The sequence below is a fragment of the Microcebus murinus genome, chromosome 18 (genome assembly GCF_040939455.1).
Source record: "Microcebus murinus isolate Inina chromosome 18, M.murinus_Inina_mat1.0, whole genome shotgun sequence".
NCBI classification, from domain to species: domain Eukaryota; kingdom Metazoa; phylum Chordata; class Mammalia; order Primates; family Cheirogaleidae; genus Microcebus; species Microcebus murinus.
Window position 1 is genome coordinate 17,919,411 of NC_134121.1, and position 24,213 is coordinate 17,943,623.

The following is a 24,213-nucleotide window of genomic DNA, read 5'->3' on the forward strand; positions in this document are numbered from 1 at the left end:
GTGCGAGCTGATAGGAACTCCCCTCCCAGCCTGGGGAGGGCTGGAGCCCACCGTGCCTCTCCCACCGGGAGACTGTGTCTGGGCGTCTTGCACTGGATTAGGTCCTGAGTCCTGGGCGGTCTGGGGCCTTGTTCCTCCGTGCAACTGCCGGACTCAGCCAGGAGGAGCCACGATTTGGTTCAGCACAGCAATCATTTTCGGGATGCTCACTCTGGTGCTCACCTCTCAACAGAGTGTTCCAGAATTCACCCCTGAGAAAACTGACCCCTTCTTCTCCCAGCAGCCTTTCAGGTAATTAAGTCTCGCAACAACATCCGCTTTTGCACAAACATCTGCTTCTGCACACTCGTCCTGCCTCCTGCCTGGGACTGGACATCTCCGTGCCGGACACTGCATGGCTGGACAGCCCCGTGCCGGGTAGTGCAGCGGCTGCGCGTGGCTCTGAGCTCAGCCCCGACCGGGTCTGCCTGTGGCCCTGCCGATTATTAGTAGTAGTGTGTATCTTTAGCAAATGAGCTCACCTTGCTGATCCTCAGTTTCTTCATCCCTAAAATATGCACGTTAATAGCATCTATCCCCAAGTGCTTTTGAGGATTAAGTAAAATATGGTAAATAGTCCAATCCTGGGGAGTAGCAACAAGCTCTCACGTGTTTACGGCGGTGATGTGTCAAACTCCTCCCCAGGAGGGTCCCCATATCCAGGCTGTCCACTTCCCATCACCTCCCCTGGGGCACTGCTCCCCTGCGAGGCGGTATAGCCCAGCACTCCAGAGCCTGCACTTGGGGCTCCACGGCCCCTCCTTCAAGCCCTGGCTCCTCCTCTCACCAATTCTGTGAACACAGACAGTGACATCATTCTCCCCCAGACACGGCTGTCTCTCGTGCAGATGGGGATAATAGCAGCACTCACCACTTGAGCGCTGTTGTGAGGACCCAGTGAGATGATGGCGGTAAGGCCTCCCTCAAGCACAGTGCCTGGCACAAGGGATGCGACCCCTCAGTGCTAGGCATTGGTGCTCTGACGGATGCTGTGAGCAGGAGGGCTGCAGCAGAAATGTGATCCATGCACCCAGGAACTCACAGTCCAGGACTTCGTGCTGGCAAGAGGCATGTTCATCCAGGCTCCCTCTGCCCAGCACTGAGGAGAGTCGGGCTACAGAACCCTGCCCCTGAGCAGTCCTTTGCTCTGTTCCCCTCCTCCTCTGTCACTGCTATCTTGCCTCAGCCAAATCCTGGTTCCTTCAGACCTCAAATCCAGAGATAATTGGGCTTAAACCGACACTTGCTATGTGAATGTGGGCAAGTTGCTTAACGTCTCTGAGCCTATTTCCTCACCTACAGCTGTAGGTATTAAATGAGATAATGCATGCAACGTGCCTAGTCCAGAGCCTGGCACTGTTTAGAGGTTGAAAAGATATTAAGGTCCCTTGATCCTTATTTCCAGTCCTAAATGCAAAACCCATTTTCCCTGCCTAATGGAATTGACCCTTCTCTTCTCCAGATTTATACTGCACCTAAACATTTCTTCCAGCACAGCATGCTCTATTTAACCCCTGTTGTATTGGAATTAAATTCTCCTGCATCCTGTACCTTCTCTAGAACCAGTCTTTTCCATTTGCATCCTGTGGTAGAAATTGTGGCTCTTTCCCAACATGTGCTCCCCTTGCTGTGGTGGATGATTGCATTTGACTCCAACTTTGTTCGCTCCTTCTTGTATCTAACCCTTCAGTCACCTTCCCCTCACCTGATTCTGGGCTGGCCATGTGACTTGCTTCAGCCAATGGGACAACAGCAATGTGAGGAAAAGACACTTGAAAAGCATTTGTGCCCTGGGACTAGTTCTCCCTGAGACAAGCCCAGACAGCCTGCTGGAAAATAATATCCATGGGGAGAGAGTCTCCAGTCATTCCAGCCATCTCAGCAAATACTTCAAAAATCACATATCCCCAAATGGTCCATCAGGTGACAATAAATGCAGAACAGAGCTGGGCCCAACAGAAGAACCACCCTGCTGAACACAGCCCAAATTGTTCGCACACAAAATTTGAACAAAAAAATAGATGATATTTTAGGCCACTAAATTTTGAGTGGTTTGTTACACAGCAAAATCTAATTGATACACCCTCTCCCACAGAGCAGCACTCAGGTGTTTTGGATGAGCTCTAATTAGTCTAGTCCAATCAACATAATCCAAATCTCCTTGCCCCAGGCTCAGAGATGAGTAGGGTTAAGCTAATCAGCACACAGAATCCACTGGCCACCAACCCATTCAGGAAAAGATATGTGAACCAATTCAAGCCATCAAAACACAGAGAGAGGTTTGCTGGAAGACTCTGAAAATAAAGCTTCCTTGTTATTATAAAAAAATCTTCCAGAATATTTCCCTTTCTCTGGATTTTATGTGGGGACATGGAGCCAGAAATTGTTACATCTTTTTTACCTTCATGAAGGAAGTAGTCTGAAGACAAAGACAAAGCAAGAAGAGAGCACAGGTGAGGGAATTGCAGAAAAATGGACAGTGGAGCCACTGGAGGAAGCTGACCCTAAGGCCATTTTACATATGGATGTCACATTGTATGAGCAAATAAATTTCCTTTTTGTTTAAACCAGTATAAGTCAAATTTTCTCCTACTTGCTGCCAAAGTCATCCTAACTGCTCAGAACTTCCATGTGTCCTGTCCCATGAAGAGAGATAGTCGTCATGGAAATGGCAAATGGAACAAACATGCCCAAGAGGCAAGATGTGGAGAGAGAAAAGAACAGAGACAGAGAGACAGAGAAAGAGAGACTTTCTGGCATTGAAATTTCTGGTTCTAATCATTCCTGAGACCCAGTTGCTTCCCAGCCTGACTGATCTACCCTTCCTAAGATATTAGAATCCAGCAAATTATCCTTTTCTTGCTTAAGTTTTTTGAGGGATTGATTTCTATAATTTTCAGTCTGAATAATTCTTTAGGCAAGGCATGGTAGCCCATCCCTGTAATCCCAGCACTTTGGGAAACTGAGCAAGGAGGATCTCTTGAGGCCAGGAGTTTGAGACAAACCTGGGCAACATAGCAAGACCCCATCTCTACCAAAAAATATGAATTCTTTAAAAATGTGCTCTACATCCTATCCCCTGATATCATCCTTGATGAACTCAATGTCCAAGATGATGCTACTCCAACATGTTGGTCTTATAGTTCTCCCACCTTCTCAACTTCAGTGACATTTTCCTCTAGTCCACTGCCCCCCAGGGCTGGGATTCTGTCATAACTCTGAACTCTTCCACCCTCAATGTCTCAGATGCAGCTGTGCTGTAGTGCACAATGCACTAGATCTAGAGTCAGAAGACCTGACTCCATATCCAAGCTCTTGGAGGATGATTGGAGCTTGGAAATCAAACCTATCTATTTTCACAGGCCAACATCCCAGCTCCTGTTTCACTTATCTCTCTACAAATTCTGGACCAAGTGCTGCTCACAGGGACACCCTGGGATCCTTTGAACCCATGCCCTACAGTCTTGCCCTCCATGGTCAAAGACCTTGCCCTTGGACCCATCTCTAATTCTCAGGTAACTGAGCTCTTTTGGAAATGAAACAAGCACCATGTGCCAACACTTCTCAGTCATTCATTCCACAAACATTTAATGAGCTCCAATGGTATGGCATGCACTGGTTCATTGGAGATTAATCAACCCCAACCCCTGCTTTTGCTAAGCTCTCAGCCTAATGGGGGATCCATACTATAAACAAATAATATCCACATGAGATAATATCTTATGTTTAAAACCAGGGTATTATGATAGCCCAGTAGAGAACTAAAGTGCCCTAGAGTTGCTAACTCCTGATTTTAGTCTTGAAGAACTAATAAAAATTTGGAGACAAAGGATATCCCAAGCAGGAGGTAAATACAAAGTGACTAGAGCATTCATTCATAGTTCAACCAATATTTATTGAGCACCTACTAGGTGACAGGCAACATTATAAGCACAGAGGACACAGTGAACGAAATTCTGCATTTTCCTGCTCTTCCCCAGACAAGCTTGTAAGCTTCCTCTCACCTAGAGGTATAAAAAACCAAGGCATATGCAGAAGACAATTTAATATCTCAGCCACCTGGGAATCTTCTTCTCCCTCACCACCAACAGCCATTGGTCCACAGAACTTTGTATTACTAACACTCCAAATTCATCCATTGTTCAGGAGCATCTTGTTTCAGGCAATTCTGTCAATCTATCAAGATTTTTTTCAAAGACTGAATAACCATTCAATGTGTTAGTTATCACTTCCAGGTTTGCGTTACCTGCAAAATCAGTAAAGGATCTGCCCAGGGCATCTTTATGCAAGCCACTCACATAAGTATTGGACACATTGTGCTTGAAACTAAATAAGCATCATGTGCCAGACACATTGTGCTGACCAAGCAGAGACGTCCCCCCACCCCAATGTCAAACCATGCCCTCATTCAACAACCCAATTCTGACTACGTGCTTGACACTGTTCTAGTGCTAGATGGGTACATGAAACCAGCTCTGCCCATGAAGTGTTCAGTGTCTAGCCAGACTCACAAAGAAGGCAGCTACTAACGCTGACAAAGAAAGGTGGGAAGTATTTTTGAATTTCAGAAAGAAGGAGACATCCAGGCTAGCTCTTGGCGGATGCATAGGAGTATGCAGGTGCGTAAGTTGAAAGGAACATTCAAGGGGAAGGAACAGTATGTGTAAACAGGATGCATCAGGAATCTGTAATACCTGGGTGTGGCTGCAGCCTGGGACACATGGAGATTGGAAGAGTGAGCAGGTACCAGGTGGTGAGGGGCCCCATGTACAACCCTTTAGACCAATGTCATCCTCCGTGGTGTCCACCAAGACATCTCGGGAAGTCACTCAGTTTTGCCATGGAGTTGATTATGCCTGGGGTTCCAAGGAGCATCAGTCTCTGATAAATAATTCAAAGCCTTGTCTTCAGAAATCCACATACATCTTCTTATTCGAGGAGCATTGATTTATGGACATTTAGCTTTTGAACACAAAAGGCTCTGATTCTGTTTTGTTTAAAAAAGGAAACGGCAGAAGTGCTCAGGATTTACTACACTGATAGGCATGGACAGAGAACGAGACCCAGAGGCGCTACGGGCTATTTGGCATAAAAGTGCAGGGAGGCTAATGCAGCCTAACTGTGGAGGAACCATCCTGCCGCCCGCCTGCCAGTCTCTCCATGCTGAGGGGCAGAAAGGGACAAGATGCTCTCTGTCCACCCCAATGCTTCCCAGTGACAGCATGGCCACTTTGCATCACAGATGAGAAGGCCGTCTACAGCCATGCAGGAAATGCAAAGTGGCAGAATCAAATGGCTCAGAGCTCTGCACCTCAGGCTAGTGAAGATTCCACTTCTTTGAGGCCTCACCAATTTCTTCAAATCCAAAGTATGTGTGGACCTCTATGTGGAGGCACATGGCTGAACAAAGAGAACAGATCCTGGCAGGTGTGAGTTCAGCTTCTAAGGCCCGCCACTCACCAGCTGCCTGATCTGAAGCAAACTGCTTGATCTTTCTATGCCTCAGTTTTCCCATCTCTAAAATGGGCGTAACAGTAAGTGGATGTCATAAGAACTAAAGAATGTTTGAATAGTGCTCCCCGTACACACATCTTTAGTTCAAAATTGTGGCGAAGGGGCTTTATGTCTTTTGCCATCTTTTATTGGGCTGTTCATTTCTTTTATATTGTGTGTGCACATCTACGGTGTGAAGTGGTGACCTAACTTACTTATGTGCAAACATCTTTATCATGTGCAAAGTTATTTGGATATCTCTTCAATCCAGCATTTTTAAGATGAGTAAATCCAGTGTTGGTTAAGGTTGAGGAAACAGGCTTTCTTGTTATGCAGTCAGTGAGACTATCATTTCCACCATATTTTGGTCAAAAATTACAAATGCATAATCAAATTTCAAATATAAATACCCTAAAATCTTGCCATCCTGCTGTAGAACTCTATCTTATAGAAATAGTGGTAAAACCAAGTGAAGCACAAGGTGTGACATTGTTGGTAATGGTACAAGGAAAATTGGAAATAATTTAAATGTCTATCCACATCTGAATGAATAAATTATAGTACATCCCTACAAATAAGATTCTACACAACCATTAAAAAAGTACCATATGTACAGATTTGGAAAGAAGTCTATAACATATTGTAAAGTGAAAAAGGAAGTTGCAGCGCAATATGTATAGTGTTAATACTTATTTTGGATTTAAAAAGCCATATTTAACAAAAATAGCTATTGATTTATTAAATACTTATTCTTTGCCCAACACTTATTTAAATATTTAATCCTTACAACAGCCTCATGAGATAAGTACCATTATCCCGTTTTGCAGATGAGCAAACTGAGGCACACAGAAGATACGTGTGGAGTTGGTAAGTGGCAGTGCAGACTGGAGCGGGGCGGTCTGCACCCTGAGCCTGCACCTTCAGCCACGCTCCACCTCCACCTGTCAGAAGCACAGGAAAAGGTCTCCAACCGGGAGGGGGAGGAGAGCCTTTCTCCACCTACTTTATCCACTTTTGTACTGTTTGGATTTGTTACAATGAGCATGTAATTGAAAAATAAAATTTTTATAAAAGCACCCGACCATGTGGAATCCTTGCCTGGGATGGGAGCCAAGAGGGGGCGGAGGGAACCACGGATGCTTTTCTCAGCTGGGCTGAGCGCAAACCTGACTTTATTCGTGGATTCCCAGTACACACCTTCCTCATCAGCAGCAAGGAGGGGGAGGTGGAGAAAGCGCCAGTTTGGGCATAAGACAGTCTGAGTTCAACCCCACCTCCACCACCACCTTCCGGCTGGGGGTGCTGTGCCAAGCGTCTTAACCTCTCTGAGCCTCAGCTTCTCAGCTGCAAAAGACTAATGCCACCATTCCAGGCTTGCTGGGAGAAGTAGAGAGAATGGCTGGCACACAGTAGGTGGTCAGGAAGAGGAGGGTGTTATAGATACTTGGTCCCATCCTCTCTGCAGCTGTGGCTCCTGGGGACCTGGTATCCCATGAATTAAGACAAAGTACTGTGGCTGACATCATCGGGGAAGGTTTTATTGTCACACAGTGTCCACATCCAACTCTTGGGTTCAAACTCAATTCAGAGAGAGAGGGTTTCTGCAAGTGCATTATAAATTCAAAAGCCCAATAACTTCCAAAATCTCCTGCTAGTTTCAAGGCCCCTCCCATTACAAGAAACAAAAGGGACAAGAAGAGAGATTTCTGTTTCCACCTTCCCCAGTGATTCTAGTCTCAGCTCTTGGTATTCCAAATCTGGCCCGATGTTTGGAAGAAATAATTTGCCTTGAGTTTTCCTCCCTGTCGGTCTAGGAACCACCAGGACAGTCTGATGCAAAGGCGGAGCACAGAAGGAACAAAGCCACTCGGGTCCAGGTCCTGCCTTTAGAGACCTGGACTTGAGGGTGCATCAGCCAATGGGGGACAGAGAAGGGCTAGGAGACGTTTTGACTCCTTCAAGTGTCTTTAAAGTCACTTTGAAGTGACTTTAATATTAGGCCTCTCAATATTACCAGCATTACCTGCAGTGGAGACTAGAATAATCCACACAACCCCCTTACTTTCAGCCACCAACTGGGTACCGTCCCCAGAGCGAGAGCGCGCTCCATTCTGAAGGTCCTTGGGAAGTCTGCGTGACGCTATGTCATCTCCCGAGCGGCTTCGTTTGGCGCTATTGTGCGTTCCTGCAGATTCCTAGTTTAATGACACCCTTTCTGAAGCAGCAGCGGCGGTGCCAAATGGCACTTGCATTTCCAGGAAAGCAGCCAAACTCATTAAGTTAATAAAGGAATTTAGCTGTATAGAGATGCCTCCTTCACATACATTCCCGAAAAGCCCTCACTCTCACAACTCATCAGCAGCCATTAAATCTCTGCCTCCACCTGCAGAGCTCGGGCCCCACCGAGTCACACCGTGCTGGCCCCTCCACACGAGAGGGTGGGATGCCCGTCTCAGAGCCCGGCAGCCGACTTCTCTGCCACGTCTGTCCCCAAAGCAGCTCCCCGAGACCCCTCTGTCCCCGCAGATCCTGCTCAGGGAGGGGACGGGCTCCCTCTACCTGCCTGGTTGTTACAGTTGGACTGTTTGGATTCACAGCACAGCCTGAGGGCAGAGGGGGGAGCAGGAGGCAGTTGTCAGATGAACCATTGCAACAGCCACCTGTGCAGTCTCCCTGCCTCAGCCTTACCCCTCCCCAGCCCGTTGCAGCCAGGGTGGTCTTTCTAAACCGTGCATCCGACGGCGATGCCCCTCTGCCATGTTGCTTTGTCAGCTGCCCCTGCTCTGGGAGGCCGGTCCAAACTCCTCGTGTGGCCCCAGGCTTCCCCGGGCTCCTTCCCCCGCCGTCCCCAACATCATCACGCACCCAGCCCCCAAAACGCACCCTGCTCTCTCTCACTCCAGGCCTTCGGGTACCACTCTGTGACACCTTTCGGCACCCCGATGCTTCCCCTTTCTCTGAATGGCTGCCATTCGTCTTTCCAGACGCCACGCGGAAATCCCTTCCTCCAGGAAGCCTTCCTGGCCTCCCAAGTGTGCCTCCCCCCAGAAGCTCCCCCTATGAACTTGCATGGCAGCAGGCGTGCCCGCGTGCCAGGGTGCTTATCACACCGAGTGGCCGCGACCCGCTTTATTCTCGGTCTCCGCAGACGGAGCGTGCGTGCCCAGAGAGCAGGAACCGCGTCTCGCTCACCTCCGCCGTCCCACACACCTGGCACGTGGGGGGGGGACCAAATAAACCAGGCCCGAAGCTCCTGCCTCTCGGAAGGGACGGCAGGGCCCTGCACGTCGCGTTCCTACCTTTCCTGCATCCTGTCTCCTCTGCGACCTTTGGAGGAGCACCCTCCCTTTTTCTGGTCCCCAGACCTCTTTTCCCCACACTCGCTTAGCGCTTTCTCTCCTCCTCGCTCATGTTCACTTGTCACACTGGAGCTTCAGATACTTTCATTTCTCCACTCCGGGAGAAGCTTTCACCTGGTCCAGCCACTTCCTTGGGGCAGCCCGTCCATCTCCTCTGCATTTCCTCTTCCCTCTCTCAACCCCTACACCTTTAAGGCCACCAGAGGTCCCCTGCAGGGGGAAGGCTGCAGGACAGACTCATTTTCCCTCAATAATCCCACATGGATCAACTGTCGAGTTCAGCAGGGCCTCTCTCAGGGAGGCTTTCATCTTTCCTGCTGGACCAGCTCTTGGTGTAGTGAATTGCTGAAGTTTATTACCCTCTGAATGTGTTTCACACAGGCCTCTTCCAAGTGTCAAGGCACGGAAGGTAATTAGCATCCGGAAGTTGTGGCTATGTGTGGGCTGTGGTCTTGCATCAAGCCCCCTCTGTCCTGCTCTGGCAGGACTCAGGCTCCTCCTTCGTAAGAACCAACCAACCAACCGCAGGGGAGGGTTGATGCAGCGAAGGACCCAGATCACCCCATGGAAACAGTAAGGCATGGAGCAGCAGGGGACTGCTCTGGCGCTCCTAAGGCCAAGGGCTGGCTTGCAGGGACATTGTGGTCAAGGCAAGGGACCTCTCTGAGTAGAGCCAAGGGCAGAGGTTGGTCCAGGAGCCCCAGGACTGAACCTTTAGCTGATCGAAGCAAGAAGGCTCTGATGGTACAGGTCTGGCGAGGAAACCTGAAACCACTCCAGTACTTCAAACGTGGGGAGCATAACAGGGAGGATGAGCCACGCTGAGGGTAGAAAGGCCAAGAAGCCAGTCAGGGATGAAGCAGCAACCCAAAACGAGGCAATGGCAGGAGCCCAGTGTCCCCTCTGCGGCTGCAGGACACTGAGGATGATGGTATTACACAAACCCTGGAGCCAGGGCCCTCCAGCTCGAGCTAGAACCACAGCAGGGGCTGCTACCAACAGGTGAGACCGCAGGAGGGCCGGGGCTGTCCAGTGGGGACCAGGAACAGCTGTGCAGATGCAGACGTGGCCAGAAAATGTCCTCCCCCACCCAGAGCAGAGAGAAAAGGGGAAATGTCTTGACTTCTCCCTCCCTTTCACACTCCAACCTCCTGCCAAACCTAGACAGACAGCCAGGCAAGGGTGCCTGGGAAACACAGTCTGCAGGAGAAAGGCAGGGGATGGATCCAAAAGCAAGGAGCAATGACCAGGGACAGACAGATGCCAGTAGTTCCTGTACCCTGCTCTGTTCTCCTTCCTGTTTTATAGCATTTTGTTCTGTCCCTTCTCGGCTCCTGTCCTCCCAGGCTGAAGACTCTGTCCCCACAAGGCAGCCTTCTATGTCCACCCTATGGGCTCAATTAATTTTGCAATTCTCCAAACACTTATCTTGCACCAAATACGTGCCAGGCGCTCTGCAGGGCAATGGGAGGGAGGGGACACTGAGGGACATAAGACATAATTCTTGTTCTCGAGGAGTTTGTGATGTGGGGGAGAGGAGAGATGGACATGTGCTCGCTCTCAGGCACGAGAAATGAATAATTCATGTGAGGCCAAAGGAGGAACCGTGCCTGGGGAAACGGGAGAAGCCTTCCTGCAAGAGGTGACATCTGAGCCGGATCTTAGAGGAGAAGGAGCTCATCACGCAGGAAAAAGGCACCCCAGGCAGAGGGGACAGTCTGCCCAAAGGCACCAAGTGGGTGACAGGATGTGGTGGTTCTTTGGGGACAAAAGAGAGAGGGCAAGGCTGGCTTGGAGGCACATGGGACGAGGGATGGAGATAAGGCCTGCCACGGGGACTAGGTTAAAGGACCTTGGGAGCCACACAGCAGTGAGGAGTCATCGAAGGGGTTTCTTGAGAGCTGTGACATGATTAGGTCTGTCAGGTTCCAGAAAGGTCTCTCTGGCTGCCTACGTGGAGGATGGGTTGGAAGAGGCAGGACCAGAGGTGGGGAGGAGGGTTTGAGAGGTGATTACCACAGTAATCCAGGGAAGAAATGGCCATGCACAGAGGGCATGGAGAGGAGGACCAGAGGCCAAAAGTGAGCTGTCTTGGGGACAGAGCCCTGTGGGGGACGGTGAGGGATCCAGGTGCCTGACACACGGCCCGTCACTGAGCTTCTGCTGTCTCAGTGCATTTCCAAGGTGGTGCAGAGATCAGGGCTGAGCCCAGAGTCCTGAGGACAGTGCCCCAGAGCTTGTGCACAGAGGGAGGTTGGCCTTTAGATGCCCAGTGCCCTGCCCGGTGGTGCCTGGCCTTGGGGACTCTTTTTGCTGCAGATGTACACTGGGCACAGAGTTCAGAGTTCCCTGCATCATACCAGAGCAAGGTTTGAGTCATTTTCCCCAAATCACTCCCTGTTTCCACCCCTTGGTTCATCTATATTGATGGCCCTCTTCGCCCACTGATTTCTGAGCTGGGCAGCAGAAACCTACTTTCCCCAGAGCCTGTCTGCCAAACTGCAGCCCCTGGTCTGACATTCAATCCCCTAACTCTACCTTTTGTTCCTGATTCTCACCTTTCCCCTTTCTGTCTTAACCTTATATTCTATGAGAATCTGAGATAGTGAGAAAAAAACACAGAAGAACCAAGCACTGGTTCTTTTAGTCAATCCACGTGCAAGTAAACAAATAAAGAGATAAATGTAAGTAGAGATCCTTCATCTCCTACTCCTCAGAGATTATTACCTGAGCCCTTCCAGGGGGCTGAGCTGAGAGCCAGACAGACCCACAGTCTTCATATCCTCTGCACAGTCCTGCACAATTAAAAATCATGCATCTTTTACTGAGTGCTTATTTTGTGCCTAGAATTGTGCAGGATGCTGTGAACATTCAGAAAGGGACAAGGCACACTCCCTGCCCATGAATTAATGCCTTGAGCCTGCGGTCACCAGCCCTTGGACTGGCACCAGCACATGGCCTGTTAGAGACTAGGCCACAGAGTTCTACCTCCCTCCCACCCCGCCCACCCTCCACCATCCATGGAAAAACTGTCTTCCATGAAACTTAGAAACCATTGGAGCGCATAGCAGGAGGTGAGTGGCAGGCGGGGAAGCTTCGTCTGTATTTACAGCCGCTACCCGTGGCTCACATCACCTCCTGAGCTCTGCCTTCCCCCTCCCCAACCCCTGGAGAAACTGTCTTCCATGAAACCAGTCTCCGGTGCCAAAAAGGTTGGAGACTGCTGCCTTAAGCCTTTTACAATCCGGCCCCAGCCCACTGCTCCAGCTCCATCTCTAGCTCCTTCCCACCCCACAGCCTTCACTGTAGTGACATGGAAGGGGCTGGAACTGAGAACTTAAAAACTCCATAGACACAGATGAAGAATGAGGTATTGGACTCATTTGGTTCATTTGGTTCTGCGCAGAGAGAATCACTCTTCTGGACCTAACTCATCAGGCCTTGGTGGCCACCAAGGGCACAGTGAGACTGTCAAGGGGGTACATGATTCAGTAAATGCGTCTTAGGAGCAGGTTTTGTGCAGGCGTTGCAGCAAAGCACCAGGAAGCAGACAGGAAAGGAAAAGACCAATCCACTAAAGGAAGCCGGGTACTGCCAAGAACCCTTGACAGCCCCATGAAGCCAGCTCTTACCCTACTATCCATTCATTCCTTTGTTCAACAAATACATATTGAGCTTCCACTATACACAACCAACACACTGTAATAGGCGCTGGGACTGTGGTGGTGTATAGCATAGACATAATCTCTGCACACAAAGAAATTGGAGTCTAGGGGACAGGCAGGCAAGAACACGTAAAAGATCAGCAGCATTTCCCGGCAGGTGTTATCCCTGGAGCCATGGGCCTCCCTGGTCTGGGACAAGCTCTGCAGATCAATAGGCCTTGGTGTGATTGTTCCAGGCCACACCTCTTGAGAAAGAGGGCCCACTTCATCTGCCCAAGATCTGCTGGGCAGCAGGGCCCTGTCGTCTGGTGTGATCAAACATGATCACAGTGGGTGTGTAGGAGATCCAGGCAGGAGAAGCATCCCATGGTGCTAATCGCACCTCGCCCAGCAATGGACTCACGAAAATGTTTACCGCGCTTGGTCCTGGAAACAGCCTTCCAGACTGCTTTTAATGCATTCTCTCATGGCTGAAATTCCCTGCACAGTCTTATTTCTGCTGAATTATCACCATCTACTGGCCTACACAAAATTTCATCAAGAAAACAGAGCCCAGAGTAACGGGATTTAGTGACCAGTTGACATTGTGGATTTGCAGTTTTCTAGGGAGGCTTAGCAGGGCTGTCACAAGGGGCCTCATTAATTCTCCACACTAAGCCCCAGATGGCTGAGGATTTGGCCTGTTCTTAAAGGCTCCTAGAATGAAATTCCACACTTACCTCCTCTAACTCATTCCTGCACTTAGCACCTCTGGCTGGGCACAGGTCCTACCCCAGGGGTAATCCCAGTTCCTCCTGTTACAGTCAAAGCCCCTTTGATTTGATTGGCATCAGTGGGGCTGGATACACTCACAGGTCATCATTTGACCTCTGCATGTTCTAGCTCAAAAGCCTCCAGGGAGAAAGATGGTCCACAATTCACTTAATGCAATGGTCACAGATGTGCTCTGAGAGGCTCAGGCTTCCCCCAGCTCGGGGGCCAGAGCAAGCTCCAGGTGCACGTCCCACATCCCAGCTGCCTTTCGAAGCAGCCTTGGGAGTGACAGGAGGACACACCTGTTAGAGGGGGAGACGCTGGCTGGTCACCCCCCGAGCACACCTTTCAGTGCGTTGGATGCGTTGTGACTATGCCTGGGGTCTCGCAGATCTGGTTCTCATCTGCAAAATAGGGATGATAATCTCAACCTTAGAAAAGAGTAGGGAAGATGAAGCGAGCTCGTTCTGCAAAGCAACTGGCATAAAATAGACCCCAGTAAAGAGATGTTGTCATCTGCCCCTCTCCCCACTTCCAGGCCTGTCGTCAAAAACCTCAGTGCAACATTCTATGTAACCACAGCCCATTTTGTTCTGGAGGGAGTTCGTGCACAAATTTACATACATATGAAGATCTAAGATAAAATAAACATCTTATTAAGTTAGTATGTATGTCAAGCACATAAATGAGACTAGGGAGGAGATAAGATGAAGCCAACAGTTAATGTAGTATGCAAATTATGTGCTTTATGATTGAACTTTGTATGTACGTATGCATTTTTTTTGAGACATGGTCTTGTTCTGTTACCCAGGCTAAAGTGCAGTAGTGTCATCATAGCCCACCACAACCTCAAACTCCTTGGCAGAAGCCATCCTCCTGCCTCAGTCTCCCAAGTAGCTGGAACTACAGGCTGGTGCCACCACACCCAGCTACTTTTTTTATTTTTTGTAGAGATGGGGTCTTGCTATGTTGCTCGGGCTGGTCTCACACTCCTAGCCTCAAATGATCCTCCTGCTTCAGCCTCCCAAAGTTCTAGGATTACAGGCATGAGCCACTGCATTTGGCTTGTATGTATATTTTTACATGATGGGCCAAACTTCTGACTCAAAAGCTTTCTAGAAGACAAATCAAAGAGGCCATATGTCCGGTTGCTTAATACAGTGCTTGAAAGAGAAAAATAAGTGAGTTCCCAAGAAAAGCACATTTCTGAATGAAAATTTTTTAAATGTATGAGCTCTTCAACCCAGAAATTCCTTTTCTGGGACTCTATCCCTTAGAGGTATTCACGTGTGTGCAAAAAGACACATGTGTGTACAAAGTGGGTTATCACAGTGTGGCTTGGAACAGCAAAATACAAATGAAAGCAAGCTAGATTTCCATCCAACTGGATTAACTGAATAAATTATAGTACATCCAAACTATGAAATACTGCACAATTTTTAAAAGGGTGCTATACTTACCTGGCAGGGAAGATACCATGGTCATGAAGGTGGTCTTCCTAGGGCAAGCTTATCCATTGCACTGGATGTGTCGACCCCTGCAATTTCCCCAGAAAAAAGAAAAGGGGGTGCCATTTTACTTCATGAGTTAAATAAAACAAAGAAATGTTTTAAAAAGGGAAAAGAATGACATAGATCCATGTACTAATATGAAAGAATCTGCATATATTTTAAGAGAAAAAAATTAGATCATATACATGCAGTACATAGAAAAATAACAGCATTCATGTAAAATTGTGTTGTTGTTGTTGCTGTTTTTTTCACGTAACACTGAAACATTTATGTAACACTGATTATCCCTGGGAGGTAGATACTGTGGCAGCGAAAGTCAAAAGAACATTTTTTATTTTTTACTGTATATATTTCTGTATTGTCTTCTGGTAGCAATTAAAGAACAATTAAATAACAACACAGAAATGTCATTTTAAAAGTTGCATGTAATTGGATAGAAGTATTGTATCAATGTTAAATATCCTGAATTTGATCATTGTACTATTGTTGTATAAGAAAACATCCTTATTCTTAGTAGATACTCGCCAAAAATCCTTAGAGGCAAAAGGTTATGATATCCGCAACGTATTCTGAAATAAGCAAAAATTAGCAAAAATAAAAACACCTAAAAGATAAAATAAAACAATAGTAAATGTGTAAGAAAGAGTTAGGATGCAAGTCTCATGATATTAATAATTGGTGAATCCAGGTAAAGAATATATGGCAGTTCATTGTGCAACTCTTGCCATTTTTTCTGAAAGTTTGAGATGTTTTCAAAGTAAAAAGGGTCTCAAAATTTATGCCTGCTGTCTTCCTTTTAGAGCACCCTGCCCTCAAGCACAGCAGGAAAACCCCATTGGTGGATGTTATAGGTCTGTAAGGCAGGAACCAATCATTGCTCTTGATTGAGACTTAAATGCAGTTAAGAAAGTCAAATGAGAGGACTCAGAGGGAGAGGGTGTGTCCTACTGCAAGCGATGTAAATTGGCCTGTCCTTTTGTTAGGGCCTAGGGCCCATAGATAGCCAATAACCAGCCATTAGTTTCTGTATTATGCTTGCTTGCTTGCTTAGGAGAGTGGAAAATTTTCAGTTGACCCTTATCTGACTCCACACCCGCCATCCTGACTCTGCTAGTGTGATTAAGTTTAGAAACTAAGGAGAAGGGTGGTGGTGCATGGCACAACTGCCCACAAAATATAGCCTCTAGGCCAGGGTCAAAGTCTCCTGGACCCCTGAGGCGCCTGACATGCTTCATGTACCCAGTGGAATGCGTTCTGGCTTAGATCACAGGATGCAGGATGTACTCCAACTAAGATTGATGTTGTCTGTAAATTAGGATACTTCAGAAGCATCCTCTCAGCTAAATCTTAGCTGCAGCAGGTGACTCCTACAAAACCCATCGCAAAGCTCCACCCCCCCATTGTGCTAAAACATAAGATTGTAAGATTAATGCTTTCTCTTGCTTCTGTAAAGGTGCTTGCTAATCAGTTTTAGAGTGTGCTTTTTGCCTTTAAAAGGGGGCGGTTTTCCCCTTCTCATCATTACCTTCTGTGCCTGCCACTCTGCAGGACAGGAGTAGTCCTGGCCGGTAAATAAAGACTCACGATTTGGCCCAATTCAGTTTCTAAAGTGGTCTTTACTCGCACTTCGGACTATAACACTTTGGGTGTCGTTTGTCCTTGGAAGATGGTGATGTGGGTGTCTGTATGCGTTCTTGTCCAAGTTCACAGGAGATTAAAAGCAGACTGTGTCATGCTTGAAGTTCTGACTCGAGGGGGGAGGGGGAGCATGGGCAATATACATAGCCTTAACATTTGTACACCCATAATGTGCTACAATTAAAAAAAAAATAAAAATAAAAGCAGTCCATGGTAGGAGGACACAGAGTTCATATATCTCCTGCACTTCACCCTGGAGGAAGAATGAGAAGGAGAAGGAAGAGCAGGCACAGGGGGAGGAAGGGGACTGGTTGCACTAGATGATATTTTTTAACAAAAGATTTTCACTATTGGTGTTCTGTGCACAGTTTTATCTAAACCTAAAATACACCGACTTTTGGGGAAATGAGTTGTCAAACGATGGAGATTACCCTGCTGGGTCTGTACTAGTTCTGACCACACATCTGAAGGGATAGATGTTTCTACATCAAGCATCCCGGGAGGAGGTTAATCCGGATGTTATCCAGATTTGGATTTGAGTCACAATAATTTGAATATACGCAGAAAGCATCACTTTGCTCTGGTGGATTATCCTCATAGGTTAATTTTTAATTGAAACTAGCATGACTTGAATAAGAGTGGGTTTTAAGGTGCTTCTAAAGGGCCGCAGTGACAGGGAACAAAGACCCAAAGCACCAGGGATAACTAAAAATCCAGGACTCAGAGGGAGAGCTCCAGCCGGGTAGCAGTTCACCAAACTAATGAGGCTTGAGTGCCATCTAGTGGCCAGAGTTTAGAAGGCTAAAAAGGAAAGAGTTCAAAAGCCATTCAAGGTCTGTAGCGTTCATTGCGCCCCTGTTGTGTGCCAGGCACGGATTTAGGCATAGCAGATACAACAGCGAACAAAACAGGCTAAGTCCTGTGTTCAGGGAGCTAACTTTCTATTGCCAGGTGGAGGTGACAGAAAATAAACAAATAAACAAGTCTGCATTGTCAGGAGACAAGTGTCCTGCAGGAAAATAAAGCAGAGAGTCGAGGTATTGCTTTGTAGAAGGTTGGGTAGCAAACCTCTGGCTATATGGAGAAAATCATTCCGAAAGGATGGAAAGGCCAGTGCAAAGGCCCTGAGGTGAGCTTATTCTTGGCGAGTTCAAGGCATAGGAAGGAGACCAGTAGGACCCACAGCAGAATGTGGCAGGGGGACTAGGGTGGAGGTGATGCCAGAGAGATGCCAGGGGACAGATCCTGAAGGGCCTCTTGAGCCATTGGGAGGACTGAAGTTTTTACTCGGAGAGAGATGGGGAGGATTGGGAGGTTTTGGAGAAGTGACCTGACCTAATTTACATGTCCCTGGATTATTCAGGCTGCTGGACTGAGAGTAGAGGGTAAAGGGGCAACGTCAGGGGAAGTCAGGAGGTTTCCACAGCGATCCCAGTGACAGTGGGCGGTGGGCTGACACAGACAAGGGTCAATATCAGCAGGCCGTGGTGAGAAGGGTCAGGTTCCCCACCCACCTAAAAGACAGCGTGGGCCGGACTTGCTGAGAGATTGAGCGTGAGGTTTGGGAGAGAGGAGACACAGATGACCCGATGTTTTGGACCCAGCTTTCATTTGCTGCGGTGAAGAGTCTGTGAGCGGGGCAGGCTGTAGGGGAGGAGGGCGGGTGGGGTTCAGTGGGAGGCAGGGCCACACGCCCGAGGGGACGGGTTGGGTAAGGGTCTGGAGATCAGAGGTACACATGTCAGCCCACGCAGGGCATCCAAAGTCACAGACTGGAGGAGGGAGGGAGTGTAGCCGGAGGACAGGAGGGATCTGGGGACAGAGCTGGCCACAGCCCCTTCAGTGCAGGAAGTGCAATCAAATCCCAAATCAAATCTCCCTCCCTCCATCCTCGGGGAAATTCAGGCTAAAACAACAGGAAGGCTTCTTTCCCTGTAGGAGACTGGCATCGGAGATTGTGCCTCCTCCACGTTGGCCAGAGGGGGGCAGTGTCCCTCTGCTGCTTGATGTGAATGGGATCATGGTCTTTTTGAAGGGTGGTCTGAAAGGGTGTGTGTGCACGCGTGCGTGCTTGTGTGTGCAAGAACATACAAAGTACAGGGAACACGCATAACCTCTCTGGAGGGCCTGGGACTGGGAAGGTCGAGGAGCAATGTCTGTATTGCTTGGCGTTTTAACAATGAAACTGTATCTACATATGCCTGCAAGATTAAAATTAACAGTAATATTTAAATTACTCCTTCATTAATTATATTACCTGAATAGTCATGTTGTGCAAAGCACCGAGCTACTTTTCTAGATGCCAGAAAAGCAAGACACAGCTACCTGCCTCCAAGGAACTCACGATGCTAAAAGAAGGAGAAGGTAACTGACATGTATGGACCCTCTGCTATGTACATCCAGGTCCCATACAGGGCACATTCATATTTGTTCATTTAACCCTCGCAAGGACTTTGGGACTTGGCTGTCCTTTCCTCACCGTAAAGACAAAATACAGAGAGGCAGGTTTTGTCCAAGGTCACAGTCAACAAGTGCCAGAGCCAGCATCAGAACCCAGACCCTCCAGCCGCCAAGCCCTCGGGCTTGCACTGAGCTATCTGGCCTCCAGGGACAGATGACTGAACTTGCAAGGTATCTAGGAATGTGTGGTGGGAGGGGTTGGCTCTAAAAGAATGAGTAAGATTTTGGGAGGCAAAATTGAAAAAAAAAAAAAAAGAAGAAGGAGGAGGTTAGGATAATTCAACTTGTGTTAAGCACCTACCTAGCGCTCTAGCAGTTGTGCCTATTGCATTCGAGTGCATTATTTGGTTTTATATCCTATGAAGTAGCTATTATTGCCCCATTTTACAGATGTAGATACTGAGACCTAGCAAGTTAAATGACTTCTCCACGACTGCAAAACTGCTGAAGGCAGAACTGCACCATCTGACTCCAAAGCCCATGTTCCTTCCCTCCAAATCCTGCTGACCTAGAACTAAATAGAGTGGACTGGAAGAGGAAGGGTCTTTGGCCGCTGACCTGCTACGGGATCCGAGCAGGTTCCCCTTGCTTCTCTGGGCCTCCACATGCCCTTTCACTGGCCTTCCTTCTTGACATGCCTGAAATTAACAGCTTAGTCCAGGAGTCCCAGGCTTCATATCAGACAACTCAGAGGCACACAAGCTCATATGTTCATGCCCGCAGGCCAGAAACACCCAAGTGAACTGTGGGCTGGTGATTGGGCAGCTAAGGATTCTGCTTGGCTGGGGTGGTGCCAGGGACGTGCACTGAGGAAGCATATTTTCTGCTATTGTTCTGCTTCCTTGGCTTCCCTCTGCCTGGCCTGGGCCTCCAGACCCAGAGTCACACACTCGGAATCCAGGAACCACAGACACCATTCTCCTAAGTGAAGTATCTCAAGAATGGAAAAACAAACACCACGTGTGCTCACTATTACATTGGAACCAACCAATGAGCACACGAGTGCACACAGGGAGGTAAATCTCAGTGGAGAGCAACCGGAGGAGAGGGGGCAGGAAGAGAAGGGAATAAACCAATCTAATCAGTACTATGAACACTATTTGGGCACACCTACAGCCAGGACTCAAGCATTACAATAATGATCCAGGTAACCTAAACCTTAATAGTTTGAAATTAAAAGAAAAGAATTCTAGGAGCCCCCTTGTGACGTAATAAAACATAAGTATTTGGTCTTTGTCCCCAGTTCCTGGCACCTAACTCCTAAAACTCCTGGAATCCCCAGAGTGATGAGTGTCCTCTGTATGCTGCTGAGATGTCTGGTGGCTGGAGGCCCCCAGATGCCTTCGGGATGCAGCTGGTCATCAGAAAGTCCAAGGCAGGAGGAGAGGTTGGAACGTTCAGCCCCACCTCCCAACCTCCATGGAGGGGAGAGGGGCTGAAGGTTGAGCTGATCACCCATGGCTAGTGATTTAATCAGTCTTGCCTACAAAATGAAACCTCCCTAAGAACTCCTAAGGTTTGGTTTGTTTGGGGTTTACAGAGCTTCCTGGTAGGGAACACAGGAAGGTGCGGGGAGGGTGGTTGCTGTGCCCAGAGGGGGCAAGGAAGCTCTGTCCCCCATCCAGCCTTGCCCTGGGCAGCTCTTCCCTTTGGCTGTTCCTGAGTTGTGTCCTTTATCATAAATGCTTTCCTGAGTCCTGTGAGTTGTTCTAGCAAATTATCGAATCTGAGGGGGGCTGTAGGAACCCCTGAATTGGTCACCAAGTTATTTGGTGCAAGTGGTCTGGGAACCCCATTTGCAACTCACATGTGAAGTGAGGGCAGTTTTGCGAGACTGAGCCCATAAACCTGTGGGGTCTGACGCCAGCTCCAGGCAGTTAGTGTCAGAATTGAATTGAACTGTAGCACATCCGGTTGGTGTCCGAAGAGTTGGCGTCAGAACTGGTTGGTGTCAGGAGAGGGAAGAAAGCCCACACACCCCTCCCCCAGGACATTCCTCCCACCACACGGGGTCTCAGGGTCTTTCATGGAGTACTCAGATCCCTCTGGTCGTCCCAGCTTTTAGTGCCGGACTTTCTTCTTCTGGTTAAGTCTGATATTAGAATGTCCTACAATGGGTTTATCAGCCATTTAAAAACACTAACATTTATCTAATATATTTAATAATTATGAAGAGCTTTTATTGAATTTGAGCTTCTTGGCAAGCCTATGATGTCCCATTTAATAGATAAGCAAACTGAGGCTCAGAGAAGTGAATCAGCCACACAAGCAGTGAGTGGCCATGCAGCCACAGAACAGAGTCGTAGCCCCTCCTCCCATAGATATGGAAAGGTAAAATTGAAAGTGGGGAATATGTAGCAGGGAATGGACTGCAGGGGGGGGGCAGCAAAAATATTTTCTGTCTCTTTAAAACTTCCTCCACTCTTTCTGAAAACTGAAACCTGCCTCCATGCCTCAGGCCAGTGGTAGACAGGGACAGGGAGAAGGCCATTTGTTCCTGTCCCAGGTGTCACCAGCCCCCCCAGGTGGGCAGCTGGCAGAGTTCACAGGCTTTGTGTTTGGCAGAGATGGGAAGGTTACCATAGTTAACCACATTAACCTAGAATTAAGGGGCTCTGCCTTTAAAAGCTCTGTATTTCTGCCTGTGTGCAGGAAAAATTGGATTCGGAGACGATATTCTGTCTTTTCCCTCCTTTACTGGAAAAGTAAGAAATCTTTTTCCTTCTCAGACTAATTGTCCTCGTTCTTCTGATTCAGCCTCGTGGGCAAGTGCTGAGCTTTTGGTAACAGCCATGGGCTGCAGCCTGGGCTCTGGCAGCCCAGGTCAAGCCAATGCCTCTCCAGACGCCCCTGGTGCTATTTATTACACAACAGCAAATCAGTTGGGTAATGTCACTCCTCAACCTGGAGACCTCATCCTAGACTCAGCCTCTGCCTTGGATCTTCTGCCCATCCTTGCTCCAGAGCAGAACCCAGGCCAGACTCACCGCAGGGTCTCCAGGTGACAGCGAGGATGACTTAGGGTCTCACAAAGATGAGCACTGCTGAGCGGCTCAGCGAGTTTCCACTTAGGTTCAGCTCCTTCAGGGTTCCGGAGACCTCGAGAACGGAGAAGAGAACCAGCCAACTGGCATCTGTGACCAGGGCCCGTGTGAAGCTGAGAGAGAGAGAGAGGGACGGGAGAGATGTGATCTGTGTGGGGGGGTCTGATGTGCACAGCCCTGCACTACACAGTGGGGGTTCTGTCCCCCTGAGCACCAGGCCACAGTGCGCAGTGCCATCCCTGGGACTGGCCAGGCTCCCCGCCAGGCCCTCTGCCCCTGCCACCCTGGGCTGGGAGCTACTGCTCTGTGTGGCTCCTCATTCCACAGCCCTTACCATACCATGCTGAAGCGTTCATGCTGTGTGTCTGTTTCCTGATGTGTCTTGAAGGCAGGGGCAGATACTTGTCATCCCTATTATCTGCAGTGCACAGCATGGGGCCTGGCACAGAGCAGGAGCTTGGTGATATGGACAGCCTTCCTCTCTTTGATGCAGACACACCTGTCTTCCTTTGGCACAGACGTTCTGTATGCCCAGTGCCCAGAAAGGAGAGGAGCAGATGGGAGGTGGGCACAGAGGCTGGGAGAGGTGATCTGAGGGTGACTTTATGCTGCAAGGTTGTGTGTGATCATATATATACTGCTGTCTAGGTTGGCTTGCATGGGACCCTGTCCCCTTCCACGGATAGCAAGACCATAGAGAGGGTTTGCAGGAGAGGGGTGGCTAAGGGAACATCCTAGGGGAGAATATTCACGGCCTGGTGGGGAGAGCATGATGGACTTGGTCTGACAGTGTAGAGTAGACTCTGTCTTGTATAGTTTCTACCCATTTAATTTCTCCATTTTCATGCACTGCTTCTACAAAAGAGGAAGAAAGTGGGGGCCCAGCTCCCCAAGGCCTGGCTTTGCAGGCATAAGGTGGGGCTGTTCTGCTTTCAGGAGGAAATGTTTACTAGCTGCGTGTCTGGCTGCTCACAAAGCACAGGGACCCCTGAGCCTGAGACAAACACTTCAGTGCCCCTCGGAGCATGGAAGGAGGAGCTTTGGGGCTCAGAAAGCCCCCAAAACCATGAAAGGCTGGGAAGGGTGTTCCCTGGCCCAGGTCTAATGTTTCCCCCTGGTAGACACAGGGGCCCCACCCATCCCGAGTTCCTGGGCCTGGGCCCCACACCCGAGTGCCAGGAAAGTCTGCGCCCTGTGGGCAGGCTCTGGGTGCTGGGCTGGCGGAGGCCTGTATGAACATGCATGTACTGTATGGTCTGCCCCCGCTGCAGCAACAGCCTGTCTGGGCCTGAGCCACTTGCAACACCTCCTCTGGCCACACCTGCCATGGGTTTCCTCTTGGTGACATTTCCTTCCTGCTCTGCCTGTCTAGGATGAGGGATTGGTCCTTGTATTCATCAAATATTCATTGCGCCCCTCTCTGCCTATGCACTGTGCCAGGGCTACTGCGGTAAACAAACGGGGACAGGATTTTGTTTTCTCACGGAGTTTGCAAGAGACTGGCATTAATCCAGGAACCATACTAACAAATATATAATAAATTTATAATAACAAGGAACTATACTAACAAATTTATAATATAAGTTTTCTCCACTGGAACCCAAATAAGGACTCCAATGGAAAAAATGTCCTTGAGGAAGTGAAGCTTAAAAGAGATCTGAAGAACACAGAGGATTTAACTAAGGGCAGCAGGAGGGAGAAAGTTTTAGGCAGAAGGAACAGCAGGTGCAAATGTACCAAGGCCCTGTGGCAGGAGGGAGGACGAGGCAGCCCAGGAAGGGAAGCAGGCCTGTGTGTCTGGAGGGCAGAGAGCAAAGGGTAAGATGAGGCTACAGAGATCAGCAGGAACCAGACCAGGCAGGGCCAGTGGGTCTTATTGGGATTAGGGGTCTTTTCCTGATGCAGTGAGGTTTTAAGCATAAAATTGGCAAGATCAGGACATTTCCAACATAGAAACTGGCTGCTATGCAAAAAAATGTATGGAAAGGGTACAACGGTAGATGTTGGGAAACCAGTTAGTGTGAAAATTGCAGTAATTTCCATAAAGATGGTGATATCTTAGACTAAGGAAAATGACAGTAGTTTCAGTAAGAGACAGTAATCACTTAGACTGTGGTACTGGGCATTAAGATGGAAAGAAGTGACAGGATTCAAAAGATGTATAAAAGTAAAATAACTGGGCTCAGTAGGGGATTGGATTTACAGAGAAAGGGAGAGGGAGATATGAAGGACAAGCTGGCAGCTTCACTGA

General features: G+C 48.6%; 1 protein-coding gene across 1 annotated transcript in view; it reads left to right on the forward strand.

The window, feature by feature from the left end:
- The first annotated feature begins 202 nt into the window (after positions 1-202).
- The window catches only part of LOC105866821 (NACHT, LRR and PYD domains-containing protein 1-like), a 65,366-nt gene continuing 41,355 nt past the window's right edge, over positions 203-24,213 (forward strand). Inside the window, exon 1 of the mRNA XM_075993900.1 lies at positions 203-291. Coding sequence (XP_075850015.1) covers positions 203-291 — 89 coding nt within the window. The remainder of the gene's footprint in view (positions 292-24,213) is intronic.